Below are 22,248 nucleotides of genomic sequence, written 5' to 3'. Positions count from 1 at the left end.
GAAAGAATTCCTAAATGCTAAATGAAGTTTTAAAAAATACAAATCATTTTTCATTGTTTCAGTCATTAAACTTAAGTTAAAAATGTTTTCACAACAGAAAGGAAAAATGATAAAACACTGAACGAAGAAAAGCCAGATTCTGAAACAAACAGTGTTTGTTCTGGCTGATGCTCAGTCTTTACCTGTGGGTCTTTAAAACAACTCATACCCGACCTTGCGTGTACTACAGGCTTCAAGAAACGCATACTTGAAGTGGCAGAGCAGAGCGGATGACACCCAAGCACCGGCCCCACCGGCCGACCCCGGAGTCTGCCTGCATGACAACATTCAGCACCACCAGGGACTCACTGCAAACTTAACTACAGATTCACTGACTCTGTGTCCAAATCGTAACACTGCATCTACAAATGATAAAGTCATTCTCAATGTCTTCTGGCAGATATGTAGGTTTAAAGAAACTTAAATACTGCGTTTTCAAGTCTCTAATACAGATAGCAGAAACAACCAGATGTAGCGTCAGATCACAGAAACAGTTTTATGAGCCAGTGGGTGCTGCGTGAGGGGGCGGGGGCGCCACAGGCCAGCAGTACTCTCCTCAGCCAAACTATGGGGAGAGGCAGAGGACAAAGCCTGGGTCACTCCCCGACTCCTCAGGCCATCCAGAGATGGGGCTGTGAGAGTCTGGCCCTGGGCCCTGGTCAGGCCACTCCAGGTAATCACGCAGCCCAGCCCCGCGCCCAGACCACCTGGAAGGAGGCTGATCTCTCACTCACTCACTCATTTAACACAGCGCCTACCATGCAGCAAGCACAGATGCCATGGTATCAGTTACTGCAGGTTCCACTGTCACCCTGTCCTCGGGGTAACAGCAACTTCCCAGTGGTCCTAAGGGGGCACTGAACAACCCGACTTACGCTCCCCATGTGGTGAGCAGACAGGTTCGGGGCTGCCACTGCACTAACCACCACAAGGCAAAGTCACCTGACAACCAGGCAAACCACTGGGAGAAGAATCCATGAGAGAAACTCCGGACTCAGGCACGCCTGACACCAAAAACACCTTTGAACTTCCCGGTCGCATCAGCCTATGAATTCCTTTTTGGAATAGGGAGTAGGGCTACCATCTGTGTCCCTATGAGCTAGTTTGTGTTACATATCTGTCACCCGAAAGCAAGAGTCCCAGTCAGCAAAGTGACGGAAGGTGAGAGGGACTGGTTTGATTATTAATTGCTCTAAACGAGTCCTTTAATGAATGAAGTGTACCTGTTTGCATGATTCGGAGACTCCATTGTAAAAGTTGTATCTGAAACTTGTAATCGCCAAGGCCAACCATCACAACATCCTTACATACTGTCAGGTAGGTCTGTAAGAGACACAGATGTGCGGTGTGATTTACAAGAAACTGAGAGCCAAAAAAGGAAAAGGTAATCATGCAGCCTGCGCCCAGACCACCTGGAAGGAGGCTGATCTCTCAGCCTGGTGAAGCTTCTAATATCTGAAGCTTCTAATATCTGACTGTACTACTAATTATCTCCTAAAGCAAGTGTTTACAAAGATGTTTTACAAAGGAATTTTCATAAAGATACATTAGTTCTCATTTTTATTTCCATAAGAAATCTGGAAACCGATTTTATGTCATTCCACAAACATTAATGAAAACCTATTACATGCAAGGTGTAAAACTCCATAAATATTATGCGGTTTATGTTTTGGGAAAAGACAAACTCTGGGTGTTGAAATGACGCTATACTGAAGAAGAGCAACACTACTGTCCAAAGTTACAACTTTAAAATAGAAAATAAAATCTGGAAGCACATCACAGACTTGGTGAAGAGAAAGTTTCCATGTTTTAAGACTTCTAACCTGGATGATTTGCTGATAAACAACCCTATGAAGCTTGAGATATTCTTCTTCTTGATCTTGAATAAAAGACAGAACTTTGTTTTCTAACCAAAACCCAGTGTCTTCCAAAATGGACAGGTAAACTTTCCCTTCTGAGCAGAACTGTCCAACAACAGAAAGACAAATTAGTAATGGAACCAGCTCTGCCAAAAGACTTTGTATTCAGTCGCACACTCAGGGACAGACTCACCTGGTGCTGAAGATGAATACTCAGCCGGCAGTGGAGGCTGAAGGCTCGCAGGGCCACTGCTTCATTAAAGTTATGAGGTTTCCCACCTGGCAACTGCAAAATTGATTCCAGATCGGCCTGCAAAATAAAAGAACCTGTGGCCATGTTCCGACTACTAAGTCACTACCACACCATATAAGTGAGGATATTCTGAAGAACCTGACACGTAGCTACAGTTGGAGGTGATCTAATAACACAACAAAACTGAGAAATGTACAGTTTTCCCTTCCTCTCCCCCCAAAAGATCCTCCCTTCTAGGTTACTCATTTATTTAATTTATATTTTTTTGCTTCGAATTTTTATTTAAATTCTAGGTAGTTAACGTATAGCATAATATTGGTTTCATGAGCAGATCCTCCCTTCTAAAGGACAAGATAAAATCTCTTAACAGTTGTTGCTCAGGAAACTGTCAGGATCAAGCACACAAAGCATCTGCCCCTGGGGCAAACTGTGACCTGCTCCCAGCCAGGGGGCTATGAGCCCAGGCCATCAAAGGAAAGAGAAAGAAAGGCAGTTCCTCGGGAGAACAATGTTCTCGCCACCCAGGCAGGGCCAGAGCCTCAGCTTGCCCACAGCGCCCTAACCCTGTAGCTTAAAAGGAGGAGTGCCTTAGAGTTGGGAAGTGTCAGGGAGCATGTGTTTGGTTGTCACATGGACAGGGAGTAGGGCTACCATCTGTGTCCCTACTAGCGAAGCCTGAGGGGGAACGCGCCCACCCACCTTCCCCAGAACCCACAGGTCGCCCTACTTTGGGCAGCAGTACAGCCAGTGCCCAGCTTAGTCCACAGGCAAAATCCCAGCACCTCCTACCCGTGCCTGGCTGCCAGCCCTGGCCCATGTGTGCCCTGGACAGCTGTGCGCCTCCTTCTCCTCCTTCAGACCTCTGCCTCCTCTTCCCCCATCTAATGCTGGTGCTAAGCACTGGAGGGTCGGCCTCTGGCTGACCAAACCAGCAGCAGTCACAGAGGCAGTCGCCTACGGCTGGCCCTGGAGATGGCCAGAGAGCCAGTGAGGAAGAAGGAAATACTGAGGTCACAGGAAACACCCTCCAAAGATTCCTAGAAAAGCCTGCCAAGGACTGTGAGGGGAACCTAGTATTCCCATATCGATGCGTGACGAGTACAGCAAGAGAAGTACAGGAAGAAGTCTTCCTACAGACTGGTGTGTTCTGAGAAAGAGGGCTATCCACGGGCCTGGAAACTCTAAGCTAGCTCCCCTCTTGTCCCGCCAGTTAGTCACCTGAGTGTCCTGTCCTTGTCTGCAAACTGAAGCAGTGGGTTAGACAACTCTCAACTCCTTTCCAGCAGGAAAAATTTTGTACTCTAAGTATGAAAAATTTAGGTCTTATTTTGTCACTTGTACTAATTACATGGACTCACTCAACTCTCATGGTGTCCATATCTGTTCTATAAAGTTACCTTTGACATTTCAAGTGCTTTCAAAAGGTGGTTAAGTTTCTTCTGGGGAGCAGAGAGCAGGCACTGTCGATTCTTTGGATGGGTCAGCAAATACTCTATGTAAACCAGGGCCAATTCAGGTTTTACTGGGTGTGTGTCATGGATTTGCACTTTCCGTTTAGATGCTGAGTTACTCTGAAAGAACAGAGCAAAAAACTGACAATTAAAACACACGTTCTGGGGTGCTTGGGTGGCTCAGACAGTTGAGCATCTGCCTTCGGCTCGGGTCATGATCTCAGAGTCCTGGGATCGATCCCGCACTGGGCTCCCTGCTCTGTGGGGGGTCTGCTTCTCCCTCTGCCCCTCACCCCACTTATTCTCTGTCTTTCAAATGAATAAATAAAATCTTAAAAAAAAAATAAAACACATGTTCTCGGGAAAACATGATTTCTAACACGCACATATCCTCATTCAGCAATTTTAAAGAAACATGACAGAAATACACCTTGTTCTGGGGTTGTTCTTCTGGCAGCCAGTCGCAGATGAGTTCCAGAATGTGTCCCACTTGTCCCCAGGAGCAGAGACAGTCCAACAAAGTACAATAGCGCTTGTCTGCTGCTCCTTCCTCCTGGTTTCTTAATGTGGAAATCACACCACAGCTGAAAATGTCGAATATATAAAATCAGATCTAACATTTCAGTTAACAGTTTCCCACTCCTCAAAAAGGTGAAAAAAAATAAGCTAAAAACTGAAGGTACATAAGGCCCTCTTATCGTAGGAACTCTTGGACATTCTCCACTACAGGAATAAATATAGTTTCCCACAATTACTACGCAGGATAAGTTCCAACACAAAACACGGAATCTGAACACAGCCTGAGGAACACTGAAGTCAAGGCAGTCCCATACGAGTATTAAGTTACCAAGGACATGCCAGTTCCATAAAATCCCCCACTTTTCTCTGTCATCTCCATCAGACTCTAGAGCAAAGACTCCTAGTTTTTTGGGAATAATTTTTGCTTAGCATCAAAACATTCATTTTTTTCATAAATACGGACAAAAATGAGTCATTTTTACTGAGATAATAACCAACACTCTAGAACGCCACCATCCAGTAAAAAATACAACATGAGCTACAAAAGCAAGCTACTTAGGTCATTTTAAATTTTCTAGCAGCTACCTTAAAAAAGTAAAGAAAAGCAGGTACAATTAATTTCAATAATATATCTTATCCAACCCACTGTCTCCACAATGTTGTCTTCAGGTGTAACTGACAGAGAGCCACTAGCTCTTCGTGCTCCTCCTTCCACACCAGGCCCTGAGCCCACGTGCACTCTGCACCTTCAGCACATCTCAGCCCAGGCAGCCACATGCCAGATGCACACAGGCAGCATGACTCCGCAGTCCCTTCATGCTGGGCTTGAGAAACACCCACAGACATTAAAGTGGACAGCTTTAGGGCCACATAGGCTCTTCCTATACTCCTTAGCAACTCCAGAGCCCACTGGAAACTGCATCCTGCTGCTTTCCCATCACCACTGTGAACTTAAAGCTGAAGCATGACCCACACATTCTGCTGAATGTCACATTAGTAACTAAGTACGACAAAGGCAGAGAGAGAGGAAGGATACCTGGCAGGGTTCCCACTCACAACGAGAGAGAGAGAGAGAGAGAGAGAGAGAGGAAGGAAGGATACCTGGCAGGGCTCCCACTCACAGCGAGAGAGAGAGAGAGAGAGAGAGAGAGAGAGAGAGAGAAAGAGAGGGAGAGAGAGAGGGAGGGAGGGAGGGAGAGGGAGGGGGAGAGACGAAGGATACCTGGCAGGGTTCCCACTCACGAGAGAGAGAGAGAGAGAGAGAGAGAGAGAGAGAGGGAAAGGGAGGGGGAGAGAGGAAGGATACCTGGCAGGGTTCCCACTCACAACGAGAGAGAGAGAGAGAGAGAGAGAGAGAGAGAGAGAGGAAGGATACCTGGCAGGGTTCTCACTCACAACAGAGAGGGAGAGAGAGAGAGAGAGAGAGAGAGGGAGGGAGGGAGGGAGGGGGAGGGAGGGAGAGAGAGGGAGGATACCTGGCAGGGTTCTCACTCATGACCTGAGGGTGGGCGGGGAGAGGGGAGGGAGGGAGGGGTTACCTGAATGCAGGCACAGCAGAGGCCGGCATAAAGGACATGAGCATAAACAAAGGGATCTTGCAGCGATCATCCTAAAAGCATAAAAAAGGGGGGAAAAGGGTATTTAAACGCAATGACATTTTGAAAGGCTGTCCACATAACTTCCTAATAACCTATCTTCAGAGCTGCTCGGTAGGAATTAGAGCACTCCTTTCAGTGTTCAATGGGAAACTTAAACCTACTGGTAAGCCTTATATTGGAGAAGCAGTTTCAAAGTTTTAAGTGACATTTACCACTCGTGTGATGTATTAATTTGTGCAAATATTTATTAGGCACCTACTGTGTATGAATTGCAAACCCAGATCCCGGGAGATACATCAATAAGCAGAATAGACAAATTCCTTGATTTTGAGGCACTGACTTCTATTTTAAAAACAATACTGATTAAAGGGGGAAAAAAATTAACTCTGTATACTTGGTATCCTGAATATAAATGTCAAGAGAATGAACTAGTCAGAAAAAAACTTTTCCATAAAATAATCAGAAAATCTTTGGTAAGACAATACAGTTTAATGGAAAATGTTATAGGCTTAGGAGCTACCAAGCCAAATCTAGGTCCCACCAGACTCCACGTTTTTGCCAGCTGGATCAGCACAGAGCAAAGAGGCAGTGCCAAGGTCCGTTTCCTCCTCTGCATTTTTGGGAGGAACGAGACAGGCACACCACAGCACCCCATCCGTGGTGGCACTTAATAAGCCATAGCCATACCAATGTTATTGTGATTACACCATTAAAACAAAGAGTAGACCAGGCTCAATCAAAAACACTTAATAGAAAATATCCTCGGTTGATTGGGAGAATAAGAGATGGTGGACCCTAACAGAAAAAAAAATAACAATTTCCCCCAAAATACACTTGAAACAGAACCAGGGACAACATCGAAATTTGATCTGCACTTACTCTGCATTCAGTTGGAGTGGACCCACCCCTCCCCCACAACTCCCAATACAAAAAATGTTTACTTAATGTTACAAAAGCAGACTGCTAATTACCACTAATTCCACTCTCTCTGGATTATTGGCTGTTTATTCATTTATAAAGAAGACCACAATGTTCTCGGAGCAACCGAGTGCAGAGAAGTTCTCTTGCCAGAATCATTTGAAATTAACTGAATTAATTAACTGCCTTCCTTGGGTCCCTAGATACCTGGAGGCCACACTGCTCATCTGTCATCTCATCTAGTATTCTATGGGCTTCTCTGTTATCGTCTGAGAATTTTGAGATAATGCTGGTTTCCCAGCCCAGTGTAATTATTTGAGCTTTTAAATGTACTAATAACTTGAGCAATTTAGATTATTTACCTTCCTGAACAGGTCACAGTTGCATTTCAGGGACACAATGAAGCTCAGAGACTTGACAGTCACAGAAATGAGGCTCAGAACAGCTAAGGGGTCAAGGTCACATAAGCAGTTTTGGAAGAGCCCAAAAGTAAAATTCATCAAGAGAAGGATGGTTCATAAAACCTATGATCGTTCTATATTTAAACCAGGCTTTCTTTATAATCAGGAGTACATTTTCATCTCTAGCTCAGTCTTACTTCTATTTGTTTTGGAAATATGAACTTCCCTCAGAAGTAAAAAGTCAAGAAACAGGTTTCCTTCATCCAAATAGAAGTTATATGCATGGTTCTATTTGCAGACACAACTCAAACACTTCAGAAACCCATTTGCTTACAGTATGCCATCAAATGCCTAAAAGTGCCCACGAAACTTAGCCGCTATGGCATCATGTTTGCCAACTCTTCTTTCTCAATTCCCAGCTAATCAAACTAAATTCTCAAATGGTGTCACAGACCATTGAAGACAGAAAAACTGAGCACTCACCCCCAAATTGCCCTGAGTGCTGGGGATATGAAATGGGAAGACATATGGCCTCCACCCTCGAGAAAGGCAAGAGGCCACTTCCCCTGCCAGGTGAGCACTGGCTCAGCATCCCCCCTTACACATGACCAACCAGGTCCTGCCAGGTAAGCGTGTTGGGCATTTTGGCTAATTCTGCACAAATGCAATCTTAATACACCCACCCACAGTGTGAGCAGTCTTACCTTGAAGACTTTCAGGTACTCAGGGAGCACAGAGGCAAACTTGTTAATGGTGTAAACTCTGGCTTCCTTATTATTTTCCATACTTCTGTGAATACTTTTCCAGAGAATCACAACGATTTCTAACAAACCGGCCATGGATGCAACATCGCTTACAGACAATGTTTTGTCCAGAACCTAAGATACAAATAATTTGATTGTGAAAGAATCAAATCATAACAACTATTATGACAACAACTCTATCTTTAAAAGTACATTCCAGACCTGAAGAAGAAACATAAAGGGTATCAAGTCTATTTTCATTTCATGAAAATGATTTTATCTTCTATTTGAAAATCTCTAGTAGAGGGACGCCTGGGTGGCTCAGTCGGTTCAGCGGCTGCCTTTGGCCCGGGTCATGATCCCAGGGTCCTGGAATCGAGTCCGACATCGGGCTCCCTGCTCAGCGGGAAGCCTGCTTCTCCCTCTCTCTCCCTCTGCTTGTGCTCTGTCAAATAAATAAAATCTTTAAAAAAAAAAAAAAAAAAAAGGAAAGGAAAGAATCTCTAGTAGAGGTAAATGCCTTTAAAAGCCCACTCAAGAGGGGCACCTGGGTGGCTCAATTGGTTAAGCGACTGTCTTCGGCTCAGGTCGTGATCCTGGAGTCCCAGGATCGAGTCCCGCATCGGGCTCCCTGCTGTCGGCGGGGAGTCTGCTTCTCCCTCTGACCCTCCCCCCTCATGCTCACTCTATCTCATTCTCTCTCTCAAATAAATAAATAAAATCTTTAAAAAAAAAAAAGCCCACTCAAGAAATAAATGCTAAATGAACTCTATATCCTTTCAATCAACACTTTATGTGAATTAAAAATCCTCTAAAAATCAAAATGTATAAACTATTGTCTTTAGGGACATAATAAGCAAGTAAAGAGCATACTTCTACTGAATCTTCTGAATTACTGCAAGATGTCACTTCTTGCCATACACTTTGATGTGAACAGACTGGGGGAGGAGGGAAGGATTTACCTAATGTGATTGCTACTGAGACTCAGCTACAAACTCGGCCAGTCAGATCACCCCAGGCTCTCCACTATGCAGGCCTGGGGAGGGCTGATGATGACCAACTCCCACTCAATCACTGGCTTCCTCAGTTTGTTCTAAAATAACACACCGTTCACACCTTCTGAGCTTACACTGGCTGTGAGCAATAATCGCTGCTATGTTCTTCTGCGTGCTCCATTTAAGCCACAGATGCCCCCTGGCAAGTCTTCTTTTGCACAGAACACAGACCCCAGAACACAACCAGCTCACACACACACTGACGGGGTCTGCTAGCCAGCCCTACAATGGGACTGACCAAAGACATCTGATAACCTGCGAGCAACCACTACAGACAATTTCCTGAAAAGGGACTACCTTGGGATGCAAAAGAAGGTTCATTTCAGGAGTTGGTACTGTTGTGCTATCTACTCAAACGCAATGGAAAAAGACAGTTTAAAAGAAAACAAACTTGGGGCACCTGGCTGGTTCAGTTGGCAGAGCATGTGACTCTTGATCTCTGGGTCTTGAGTCCAAGCCCCACGTCGGGTGCAGAGTTTACTTAAACAGAATGAGAATAGCCACACGACAAACTGTATTTCTTGTCTAATATAAACTATAATAGACCTACACACTTCTAAAAGCTTGTGTTTTCTAATGGTACAGAAACTGACCCAAAGTGTTATAAAAAATACCTAGGTTTTTAATAATAGGGGTGGAGGGTTTCTTCAAAATTTACAAAATGTAATAGTCTCTCAACTAGTACATCACAAACTATGTGTCTGCTCTTCTGCAAACCATTTCCACCATCAGTCTGAGTTTGCAGTGGTGGCCCAGGGAGAAGCTGTGCTTTCTCCCTGGGCATCAATCACTGCCTCCACCTCCCACGCTGTGACCCCACGCGCCAGAACCGTGGACTGAGACTGTCATGCTGGCCTCTCCAGCTGAGGTTTCTAAAGACGTAGGGCGATGCGGTCAGCTTCCTGAAAAATTCTGCCCATACAATCTGTATACTGAGGGAAAAACCCTGGAGAGAGGAACTTAAATTCCACCAAAAATAAAAGCAGAACCAACTCCAAATGCCCTGGGCTGAAGGCTTTCCAAATTGAGGCCGAGGAGGTCTGTGAGTGGCTAGAACTGCTAGTCGGGGTCCACTGTCAGGATAAAACCCAGTCCCACCCTTTCTGTACATTTTCCTCCTTGATTCCACACCTGCTTCCCTGACTGGGATAGAGACAAGGACTTGTTTTTTGTTTTTAATTTAAAATATTTTATTTATTTATTTGACAGAGAGAGGGAATACAAGCAGGGGTAGTGGGAGAGGGAGAAGCAGGCTTCCCGCTGAGCAGGGAGCCCGATGCAGGGCTCCATCCCAGGACCCTGGGATCATGACCTGAGCCAAAGGCAGCTGCTTAGCCGACTGAGCCACCCAGGCGCCCCAAGAGACGAGGACTTGTTTAAACAGAGTCTAGGCGGATGGAGTGGTGGCCCTCCAGCTGCAAGCCCATGGGCACAGGTGTCCCTGGGGTGCATGCAGAAGTCGTCAGGCCAGCGTGAGACCCGTGAGCAAACCTGGCACCCTCTCCTACAAAGAGGCCTGTGTCAGAGGTGGTGGGACGCAGGTGGGGACTGAGGCAGGGTCAGACTGTATGCAAGGACCTCGCCTTGGGGCCTACATGCAGGACCAGGTCTCAGCAAAAGGACAGACTGTCTCTTGCGACTTCTTTTAAAGGCCAGTTTCCTAATCTATTTGGGTACTACAAAACTACTCCCAAATTTTACTTTAGATGTACATAAGCATGAAAGTTTGTTTATAAGCTTAGGATACTGCTTATAAGTAATGTGTCTCTCAAATTTCTTTTAAGTGGTCACTCTGGATTCTGAAGAAATAGCAGCTAACCAGTCCCTTTGATTAACTACTTTTTATTTTTTTTAATTTTTATTAGTTTTTTTGAAGATCTATTTATTTGAGAAAGTGTGTGTGTGCGCACACACATGTGCGGGCAGGGGAAGGGGCAGTGGGAGAGGGAGAGAGAGTATCTCAAACAGACCTCCCAGCTGAGAACAGAGCCGGACTCGAGCTCGATCCCACGACCCTGAGGTCGTGACCTGAACTAAAATCATGAGTTGGATGCTCAACCAACTGAGCCACCCAGGTGCCCCAATTAATTATTTTTTAAAAGATAATTCTAGGGGTGCCTGGGTGGCTCAGTTGGTTAAGCGTCTGCCTTCAGCTCAGGTCATGATCCTGGGGTCCTGGGATCGAGTCCCGCATCGGGCTGCCTGCTCAGCGGGGAGTCTGCTTCTCCCTCTGCCGCTCCCCCTGCTTGTGCTCTCTCTCAAATAAATAAATAAATGAATAAATAAATAAATAGTTCTAAATAAAGCTCATTCCTAGAAATTCAACCCCCAGATGTTTCTAGTAGAATCTCACAGCAGTGGCTACGAGTAAATCCTTAAGAACATTAACACCACTGATTATAAAATGTGGTAACATCCAGAATCCAATCCAGGTGTATGCTACACCCAGGTCGAATTAAAATATACAGAGAAGCTTAAGGCCAAGAAAATTTGGGACAGGTGTTACCAGTAGTAAATTTTCCTGTGTTAAATCCTACCCAAGCTCCACAATGAACTACAAAGGATGTGGAGCAATTCTTTCAGAAACATTATTCGTGATCCTCTACAATAACTTGCTGAATTACCAATACTGAAGGGATCATGGGAAGTCAAAATATTGCTGACATAACAGTCCATGGCAATGCCAGCGTTCTGCCTTTCTCCAAGCAAGGGGCACAGGGGCCTTGTGTTCCCTGAGGAAACACGGCCGCCGGTGCAGCCGGGCTAGGGCAAGCCCGAGCACACTCACGTTCTCCTTCTCCCTCTCCTCGTGGCTCTCGTGGCGCTCGCGCATGGCCCTCCGGATGCAGGCGTTCAAGCAGTGGCGAATCACGTGAATCAGCTTTGCTGAAATGTTTAAAATAATTGGTAGTTAACGTACATGTTTCTTCCACAAAATTTTCTCACAGTGAGATTATAATCCCAAACAACTAAAAACACCATTTTAAAGGGAATCATTACAAAGTGCACTGGAGCATGGAGTTCAACACTGAGGCTATGGGGCATTCGCTATGCCTTAGGGAGCAACACAACGAGCACGGAGATGCAGGCGCCCCCACCTATGTTCGTGCAGGCGGTGTGCTCGTGAGCCTGCCGATAGAACGTCCTGGCGGCTGCGGGGTTCATCTGCACCAGCGTGACGCAGCGCTCACACCACACCTCTTCGGGCTGGTTCACGGGCAGGAAAGAGTTGAAGACAAGGCTCACCAGGCGCCGAGACACAGGCCGGGAATCTGACTCCAGACGAACCAAAATATGCTCCATGGGGCATATTTTCCAAAACTACGTAAAACATACACAGAAGGGAACAGTCAATTGTCCCTGTAATCTTGAAAACTCTTTCTAAACAAAATTTCCTGAGCAAAATAAAAAAGGAACTAATCTTTATATTCAAGAAAATTCATTTCAAATGACTATACCAGAAACTGTGACTCTTCTGTAGAGAAATTAGAATAAATCCATATTTTAAAAAGCATTGCCATTATAAGGCACTGAAGTATAACACTGCTGGGAGGGTTAATTACAACTAATTAGTATCATGGTTGGTGAAAACTCTCAAATGATAACTATGATTATCAGTCTCATAATTTAAAAATTTCCTAAAACACCAACTTCGGCCCATTAATGTGAAACGTGAATAGAAAAATTTACAACACTTTGACACAGAGAGCTAAAGTGGATACCCTATTCCCTACGTCGGAGACATCACTCCTGAACCCCAGAGATACCTGGTCCACCACCCATGGCAGGCAGCACCCTCTGGCCCATTGCTGCCTCCCCTCTCCGGGGCCAGCTAGCCTAGATGACCACATCGGCCTCCTCCAGCCCACCGTACAGCTGCTGCGTGACCATGACTGTCCTCTAGCCCCTCTGCTCCAAAGCCTCGAAGTCGTCTACTGCCTACAGAAGAGAGACAAACTTCCAAGCAAGACATTCCAGACAAGAGAAAAACAGCAGGAGAAAGAAAACAGATTCTAATGGTGGAGCGTTCAAATCCTGACCTAGTCACTTCTCGGCTGGCAATCCTGTACAAATACCTATAGCTGGCAGTTTCCTCCTCTGTATAATGGGGATAATACCACCGACATGCATTCTCCTCAAGGACCTAGCTCTAACAACCTGCCCCCTTTCCAGGATTTTCATCTTTCTCATCAGCATTTAAGTATTTTCAAGTCATTCCACCTCTTAAAACAAAAGCCTCCCACAAAACTCTGCTTGAATTTCCTTTCTCCTTGCAGCTCACCTTCCTCCTCTTCCTTCCACCTGCCCCCACCTCCTCTTCCTCACCCCACTTATAGCTCAGCCCACAGTAGTGCAGCTTCTACCCTCACTGAAATTGTTCCTGCCAAGGTCCTAATGACCTTCTATTGAAAATCCAGATGAACATATTCACACCTCCCCTTCCAGGAAGTCTCTGAGCGTCTGATGCTACTGATGACTTCCCCCAGAAACCTCCCGGGACACTTGCACTTAGACTCCTCTTGGTATTTCTGAAAAAGTTTTTAGAGTAAATAAAGACAGTAACTAAGCCCAAGGCCCACGCCCAACACTGCTACTCACAGTGGTACTGGGGGGCAAATGGCACCAGTGCCGCCAGCAGTAAGGCAGGCAGAGAGGATGGCATGGGGGCCCGGCTCTCAGCCCTCACCCCACCAGAGGCAGTGGCTTCACAGAAGAGGGCCCACGGCCAACTAACTAGAAACATGATTGAGTGAGGCTGGCAATTAAGGGTGAGAGGCAGTACTTTCAAGGTTCCGGAGAAGGTGGTAGTGACGAGTCTGAGGCTCCATCTGGCGGCTGTAACAACTTCCCTCTTCCCTCACCTCCCCTGCGCCCTCCCTGCCTGCGTGTCGGTCCAGATGGGCTACTGGTTGTGAATGTGAGTGTACTGAGCTGTGATCCTGAACAGCAGGTTTGGCTAACAACCACACCAGCAAAAAACACTTGCCCAAACACTCAAGCGCACCTAGCTACCTGGTGCGATTTCACAACCACCGCAAAAGCAGATTCAACCCAAGACCAAAATGGCCAACGAATGGATTCACCATTCACCTGCTCTACTATGCTGCCTGCAATCTCACAGGAAGGCGGAGGACGATGGTGTGCAGGCCCCGATGCATACACCGATGCAGAATGGAAGCAACAGGTCAAGGAGCAGAGCTGACAACTCCAGATTGCTGAGTTCCTCTGGGCAACAGTACCCTCAGCAGGAGCATCACACCTTCCCCACATGAGAACTCATGGGTCAATTCTGCCATCAGTAAATGTCAACCTCAGAACAGGCACAGCAACAGACCATTCCCAAGAGGGAAAAATCCAGAGGAAAGAGAAAGCCCTCCACTTGAGAACTCAGGTAAGCAAGAGCTCTTCAAGACTCGAGACCTCAGAGCTCCAACCTGGCTGCAAGAAATAACAACCAGGAAACATCCCAGATCTCAGCACAACAGCCCAGCCACGGAGCCAGGACCTGAGAAGTTCACGGTCTGTCCCCAGTCACATTAAAAAGGTTGACTCCTAGACCTTCACGGAGACTACACCATCTTGAATGGGAACTAGCCACTGGCACTCTTACCAAACGCCAGGTTCCAGGGTGATTCTTATAACTAACACTTCCTGTGTGTCTGCCTTTCCAGAAACTCCCCATATTAGCTTGTTTTTCTTTGATTCGCTTTCTCAAATAATGCAGAACAATTCTAATTAGCTCAGGATTCTGATTTGTTCTGTTTCAATTACCTGAAGTTTTATTTTACCCAAACATATCACCAGCAGGTTGGTATCTGCAACAGACAAGACCACAAGCAAATCGGTAACTGGTCTTTCACTTCAAATGTTAAGTGTGTCCATTACTAACACAAGCATGATCAGGGTCTGACAGCGTAGCAGGAGACCCCCGTCATTCTGACATGGTGGACGATCAGCCACTCCCACTTCCTGTTAGCTGCCTCTCCATCTTTCCAGAGATCTCACAGCTAAAGCATTCTCTGCCTGGCTTTTGAACAGCTAAGATTTAAGATGAAAGAAGCACCCCAGTAAAACATTATGCTTTCTTTCTTGCTACTCTCCTAAAATCCAAACTTCCAGGTCAAAGAACTTTTGTCCTCATCTTACCTGGTCTCCCCACTATTCTCTCGGGTAGACTCATTAATAAAGAGAAAACACTGCTCTCTATATTTCCTCACCAGACATCACCACAATAGTCCTCTGCAAACAAAACATTTCAAACACAACACTAGACCAAAATTTCCGTCTTAGATTCAGAACTACTCAGTTTTATTAAGCTGTTAATAACAAATGGGATAAAAATCGCAGCCATCTTTTTTCTTAAAATGGACACGCTGATTCTCAAATACATATGGAAATGCAAAAGACCTAAAGCAGTCAAAAAGCTCTGAAAGAAGAACAAGGCTGGAGGCTGCGCGCTCCGAGACTTCACGGGCACCTGCAGCAGCGCAGGCAACAGAGCCCAGGGCCTGAGGACGCGCACACAGATGAGAGGGCCAGAGCGGAGTCCTGAAACAGCCCACGCTCGGTCCAGCGACGTCCAGCAAAACGACCACGGAAGGGCGCTTGGGTGTGACGTGGGGGATGTGTGCTACGGAGGTCATGTAAAATAGCCTTTGGTTTTTAGTTTTTAACAACAAAAACTCACAGTTCAAAATTCATAAGAACCATAAACAGTATGTGTCCTGGCCTCCCCAGTGCCCCATCCGTAGACATCCAATCCCCCTCACCTCAGGCAACTGTTATGAATTCCTCCTTTTCTGCTAGGAATATCTTACACTATCTGAGCAAACACGTACATAGGCTGGCCATTTTATACAGCTGGCAGCACACTACACACACCTACGCTGGCTTTCACTCCCATCTCAGGGGACTTTCCACGCGCGCTCATCTCCTTTCACGGCCACACAGCATTCCTTCAGTGCATGAACACACCACAGGCCTGCGTGGTTAACCCTAGACTAATGGACATGTCAGGCTGCTCCCAAATTCTGTGCTGGGACAAACGAGCGTTTTTAAGTAAATTTCAGAAAAGTACTGCACGGAGGAAGAAAAGACACAGTGTTACCAAATGACGTTAAAAACCTCCTAACTTGGGGCGCCTGGGTGGCTCAATCGTTGAGCGTCTGCCTTCGGCTCGGGTCATGATCCCGGGGTCCTGGGATCGAGCCCCGCGTCGGGCTCCCTGCTCTGCGGGAAGCCTGCTTCTCCTTCTCCCGCTCCCCCTTGCTTGTGTTCCTTCTCTCACTGTGTCTCTCTTGTCAAATAAATCTTAAAAAAAAAAAAAAAAAAAAACCTTCTAACTGGGCGCCTGGGTGGCTCAGCTGGTTAAGCAACTGCCTTCGGCTCAGGTCGTGATCCTGGAGTCCCGGGATCGAGTCCCGCATCAGGCTCCCGGCTCAGCGAGGAGTCTGCTTCTCCCTCTGACCCTCCCTACTCTCACATGTGCTCTCTCTCATTCTCTCTCTCTCAAATAAATAAATAAAATCTTTAAAAAAAAATTAAAAAATTAAAAAATTAATTAAAAAAAAAAACCTTCTAACTAACATTTTTAGCCAAAAGCTGAACAGGACTCAAGCTAAAGGAGTACACTCTCACTTCGAAAGTTAACACCATGTTAAAATGTACATCATAACACAATTATCTCCTTGCTTCCTTCTGTAAAATGTGAAGGGAGTTCTCCCAGTAATATTCAAGTAGTTACTGAGTGCCAAGTGTTACAATATTTGAACAAAAGCTTTCATGCACGTGATGGAAATATAGTTTAAGGTGGGGGCTGCTTCCATTAATGTCTTTCACCAAAAAGAAAACACACATTGATGATACTTCTAGAAACTTAAATGAAAATCACAAAACAAATGAAATTTTATGACACAATAAATTGGCAGAATATACCAGACATCAGCTAGTTTAAATGTGATTACTAAAACTCTTGGAATTAAAATTACTTTGTCTTTTTGTTGGTGAAAACAAATGTACTTCTTTATCTCACATCTTCAATGATAAAATCCTGCCTGTCCTACCTTAGCAGCCCGCACGGCTTTGACTTTCAGCAGCATATCAACAAAAGCCACTCTCACTTTCTCTGAATTGTCGTGGAGACTGTATTTCAGTGCTGGCAGAAGCTGTTCCAATAATGGGTGGCTTAATTTGTTATCCAAAATTATCGGCAGACACTACCAAAAATAAAAGGAGAAATAAAAAGAACTCAAATTTAGAACATAAACAATAAAAAGTTCAGTTAAGAGAATATCCAGTTCCATCCTTATTAGTGAACTACTAGTGAAATAAATATATCTACAGATATAACACTTTCCTAAAACAGTTTCATATAAAAAGCATACTTTCAATGAATTAGTATAGTTTCAACACTGATAATCAGTTCATCCATTGTTCTATCCAAACAAAATTAACACAGTTATAAAATAATCCTGCAATGCTTTCTCTTGGCCAAATTTTAAAGGATTTTTAGAGTTGAAAGAAACAGAACAACTACTGGCGGACAGGGCTCCAAAGCCAATTTGTGTCGGATCCAACGATCCTTTCACGTTTCTTTAGTAGCCCATGAATTCTATTTCTTGCCTCAGTCCTGCATGAAAACCAGAGGGCACAAAGCCCCCCTATCGGGGGGACACAGCCACGTGCACCTCAAACAGGTGGTAGAGTGACCTGCCCAAGCTCAAGCCAGTCACCAATCTGAAGATCTGATACACTCCACTTTGCTTTACAATTATCAGGAAAAAGGATTTTTTAAAGAGAACTCTTTTTTATTTGAATTATAGTGGACATACAATGTTAAATTCGTCCAGGTGTGCAACACAGTGGTTCGACAATTCTGTACATTAAGCTATGTTCACGATGGTGAGCGTAGTTACCGTCTGTCACCATACGATATTATTACAATATTACTATTAACTGTAACAAGACCTTATGTTTTAACCATTATACTGAAATATTTACAGATGAGCTGATATAGTGTCCTGGGTTTGTTTCAAAGTAATCAATAGTGGGAGATGATGAACTGGCTAAAGACGAAATAAGACCAGATGTGTTCCTGATAACTCTTGAAACTGGATGGTGGGAGAAAGGATAGTTTTGTAGGTTCTTGTTAAAAGTGCATACAGTATACCAAAAAAGTCAATTTTAATGTATAATTACAAAAAAAATGTAAGTACTACATACAACTCCTATTTTAAAAACACTGTGCACCACTCACCCAGGCCATCCACTAAAAACTCGTATTATTTCAAGTAGGCCTTTTTTGTAGAAGACTTTCAATTTGGTTTTTAAAAATGTTACTTTGGATGTACAACCAAAATGTCCATAGTAGTCTATCTATAAGAGTAGAATTACGGATAATTTAAAAATTATTCTTTCTCTGTATTTTCTAATTATTCTTTTTTTTTTTTAAATCTTTATTTTTTTAAGGTTTTAATTATTTATCTGAGAGAGAGAATGGGAGACAGAGAGCATGAGAGGGGGAGGGTCAAAGGGAGAAGCAGACTCCCCACTGAGCAGGGAGCCCGATGTGGGACTCGATCCCGGGACTCCAGGATCATGACCTGAGCCGAAGGCAGTCGCTTAACCAACTGAGCCACCCAGGTGCCCCTGTATTTTCTAATTATTCTATGATAAATAAGTATTGCTTAAATCCTACCTTAAAGACAGAACAGCGCACGTCAGCTGAGCTTGTGTCAAATGCCAGTTCCCCGGTTACTTTCTTGAGGAGATCAATAAGAATGGTTGGAGGCATCATTTCCCAGTATTTGGAAGTTATTTTACAAACACCAAGGATCCCTGTAGAACGGACCATCGGATAAGGATCTTCTAAAAGGCTCTATAAGTTGGAGGGGGAAAAAGACTTAAAAATCTTAAATCAGCTCCCTTTGTATCAATATTTGCTTTACACATTAGCACTCTATGCATTCACAATGTAGCAGACATTTCAAGTTATAGAAATACTGGTCCTGTACAGACTCACACATCTCTTATTATTTATCATTTCTATAGTTGAGCATTTAATAAAAAGGACAATCCAGACATGTGGTGCCATATCTGCCAATCCCATCTATAGGACTTTGCTGATAGCAGAGTCTCAAATACCATCCCCACATTCAGTGAGGTATGCAGACTTCAGACGATCCTTCAGACACAGCCGTGTAAGCCACTTCCTTGAATTTCCAAAATGCTGTACTGCACTAAGCCCAGAATAAAGTTATTCTACTTAATGAATTAATGCAAGAAATGGTGATCAGTGGTTGTTAACAAGATAAAAAGAGGGGGCACCTGGTGGCTCAGTTGGTTAAGTGTCTGTTTCTTAGTTTGAGCTCAGGTCTTGGTCTCAGGGTTGTGAGATCGAGCCCCTGTCAGGCTGCACACTGGGCGTGGAGCCTGCTTGAGATTCTCCCTCTCCCCGCCTCTGCCCCCTCCCTCCTCCTCTCTCCCCACCCTCTTTAAAGATACAAAAAGAAACAAGATGCTGTGTGTCTCTGGATGGAAGCACACAATAGCTCCATGAAGAATGTGACACAACAAACAAAATCCCCACAAAAATAACTGATCAACTCTATACCTATTGATATTCAGGAAATGCAAAATGCAGAGGAACATAGTAACAAGACCACAGGGATATGTTCTATAAAACCCAGAATTTGGTGTGCCTGGGTGGCTCAGTGGTTGAGCATCTGCCTTCGGTTCAGGTCATGATCCCAGGGTCCTGGGATCGAGCCCCGCGTCGGGCTCCCTGCTCAGCAGGGAGCCTGCCTCTCCCTCTGCCTCCCTGCCTCCTGCTCTCTCACTCACACTCACTCTCTCAAGTAAATAAATAAACCTTAAAAAAAAAAAAAAACCCAGAATGCAAGAAACAAAAGAATAATTTGGCTTCTTTTTTTTTTTTTTAAGATTTTATTTATTTATTTGAGACAGAGAGAATGAGAGAGAGAGAGAGCACATGAGGGGGGGAGGGTCAGAGAGAGAAGCAGGCTCCCTGCCGAGCAGGGAGCCCAATGCAGGACTCCATCCAGGGACTCCAGGATCATGACCTGAGCCGAAAGCAGTCGCTTAACCAACTGAGCCACCCAGGCGCCCTAATTTGGCTTCTTTAACAACAAAAATAGCAAGCAATAAAGAGAGAGATGGAGGCTACTGGACAGGGTATTATCAATATATTGGCTGATCACATGCATGGGTCTTATTTAGACACAGATTCAAACAAAACGGGGAAAAGTGTCATTGAAATATCACTCAAAAACAATAACCCAGGGGTACCTGGCTGGCTCAGTCAGGGGAGCATGTGACTCTTGATCTCAGGATCATGACTTCAAACCCCATGTGTGGCGTAGAGTTTACTTAAAATAAAAATTTTTTTAAAAAGTTTAAGTATTTAAAAAAAAAAAATTACCCAATATTTGACAGCATTAAGGAATTACACTTTTCATCTTTCTTTAGTTGTAACGATGGTATGATTATGCTTTTAAAAAAAATCACTGTTTTAGCAATTCCTACTTAAGTATTTAGAGTTAAAATGATGATACCTCAGATCTGCTTCAAAACAAGGAAAGAAGAAATAGATTAGGTTTGGGTCACTAAATACTGAAACTGCATTATGGGTAAATAGAGGTTCATTATACTAGGCTCTCTATTATTATGTACAAATTTTCCTATTATAAAAGTTTAAAAGCACAAATAATTCTTACTCTAATTACGGGGAAAAAAAGCCTTCAAGTTAGGATGAATAAGCACCCCCAAATCTGACCAAAATGAGATGGTAGTAGAGATAGCAACGTTGGAAATGAGGGATTTTTTTTTTTTTAAGATTTTATTTATTTATTTGAGAGAGAGAGAACACAGAAGGAGAGGGAGAAGCAGACTCCCCGCTGAACAGAGAGCCTGACATGGGGCTTGATCCCAGGACCCCGAGATCATGACCTGAGCTGAAGGCAGACACTTAACCAACTGAGCCAGCCAGGTGCCCCTAAAATGAGGGATTTCTACAAGAAGGAAAGAACAGATTTCATGAAAAGACGAGCAGAAAAGGTTGTGACCCAGACATTCCTAGGTCCTTCCAGAGCTCAGACTTGCCCAAACCTGGGATCATGAACACAGATGGTACCAGGGCTACCGACAGCTTCATGCATTTGCTCCCGAGGTAAAACACGTGCCAGGGAAGAGCTCTCAAAAATGGCCTTAGTCGGGAACAGAGGAGCTTAGAAAAGCCAGCAATAACTCCTACATATCCACAGAGGGGGAAAAAGAAAGGAGGGAAAGCCACCAGAAGGGGAGGCCCCTCCCCATCTGGTCACCTTGGGGTCACTGGCCTGCCTGTCCCTCAGCCACAGAACCCAAGGGGAACCCAATCTGCTGACAAGCCCTGTCCACTTGTGCAAAACCACACAATCCACTTACCAGTCCTAATACGGTCTATTCCTTAGAATCTAACAAAGACTTGGCATTTCTTTCAGGTGTTTTCTCTAATAAGAATTTGCCATTCCTATGTGTAATTTATTTTTCACTGTAAAACAATTATTTCATAGGTCCTGCCTCTTAAACTTATTAACCATGTACATATTACACATTTGCTAAAATTATATGAAACTTCGTAGTGTGGAAACATTTTTATTCATACAATATCTCTACCAACTATGATGTTCTCACAGTAAGATTTCTTCAATTTATGGGGCGCCTGGGTGGCTCAGTCGTTAAGCGTCTGCCTTTGGCTCAGGTCATGATCCCGGGGTCCTGGGATCGAGCCCCGCATCGGGCTCCCTGCTCCGCGGGAAGCCTGCTTCTCCCTCTCCCACTCCCCCTGCTTGTGTTCCCTCTCTCGCTGTGTCTCTCCCTGTCAAATAAATAAGTAAAAATAAATAAAATCTTTAAAAAAAAAAAGATTTCTTCAATTTACAATATAAGGGATTTTCAATGGACTAGAGAAAGGGATATAGTTACACCAATCATTAGCCAATATTCTAATATCCAAAGTACCAAGCATATGACAGCATCTACATCTGTGAGAGACCAACAGCTCCCTATACACCTTTCATCTAGTAAATTAGAACTAAACTCGCCCCTAGAAATTCATTTCAGTTTCTAGTACAAGAGACAGAGGATTCACCAATATGTTCCTAATATTATATTACATAATCACATCACTTTACATATTTTTGATGTTCCTATGGATGGTAATAACCACTGTCATTTTAATTACATAATATTTTTTTAAATTTTAATTCCAGTGTAGTTAACATAGTGTTATATTTATTTCAGGTGTACAATACAGTGACTCAACAATTCTACATATTACTCAGTACTCATAAAGATAAGTGCACTCTTAATCCCCTTCACCTATAACCACTGTCATCTTAATGCTAGGGATT

General features: G+C 44.3%; 1 protein-coding gene across 8 annotated transcripts in view; it reads right to left on the bottom strand.

Annotated features, from left to right (window-relative positions):
• Window positions 1-22,248, bottom strand: part of NCAPG2 (non-SMC condensin II complex subunit G2) — a 65,022-nt gene that overhangs the window by 16,295 nt on the left and 26,479 nt on the right. For all 8 annotated transcript variants that reach the window (XM_035029759.1, XM_035029761.1, XM_035029765.1 and 5 more), the window contains 11 exons: window positions 18,534-18,713; window positions 16,900-17,052; window positions 11,935-12,157; window positions 11,625-11,722; window positions 7,743-7,916; window positions 5,660-5,730; window positions 4,033-4,186; window positions 3,549-3,722; window positions 2,092-2,208; window positions 1,863-2,003; window positions 1,263-1,362 (listed from right to left, as the gene is read on the bottom strand). In XM_035029759.1, the coding sequence (XP_034885650.1) occupies window positions 1,263-1,362; window positions 1,863-2,003; window positions 2,092-2,208; window positions 3,549-3,722; window positions 4,033-4,186; window positions 5,660-5,730; window positions 7,743-7,916; window positions 11,625-11,722; window positions 11,935-12,157; window positions 16,900-17,052; window positions 18,534-18,713 (1,585 nt within the window). The remainder of the gene's footprint in view (window positions 1-1,262; window positions 1,363-1,862; window positions 2,004-2,091; window positions 2,209-3,548; window positions 3,723-4,032; window positions 4,187-5,659; window positions 5,731-7,742; window positions 7,917-11,624; window positions 11,723-11,934; window positions 12,158-16,899; window positions 17,053-18,533; window positions 18,714-22,248) is intronic.

This window comes from Mirounga leonina, unplaced genomic scaffold (genome assembly GCF_011800145.1).
Source record: "Mirounga leonina isolate KUSES-001 unplaced genomic scaffold, KU_Mleo_1.0 Mir_288, whole genome shotgun sequence".
Taxonomy (NCBI): Eukaryota; Metazoa; Chordata; class Mammalia; order Carnivora; family Phocidae; genus Mirounga; species Mirounga leonina.
Note: the sequence above shows the minus strand (reverse complement) of the source record. Positions and strands in the feature narration are given on the sequence as shown.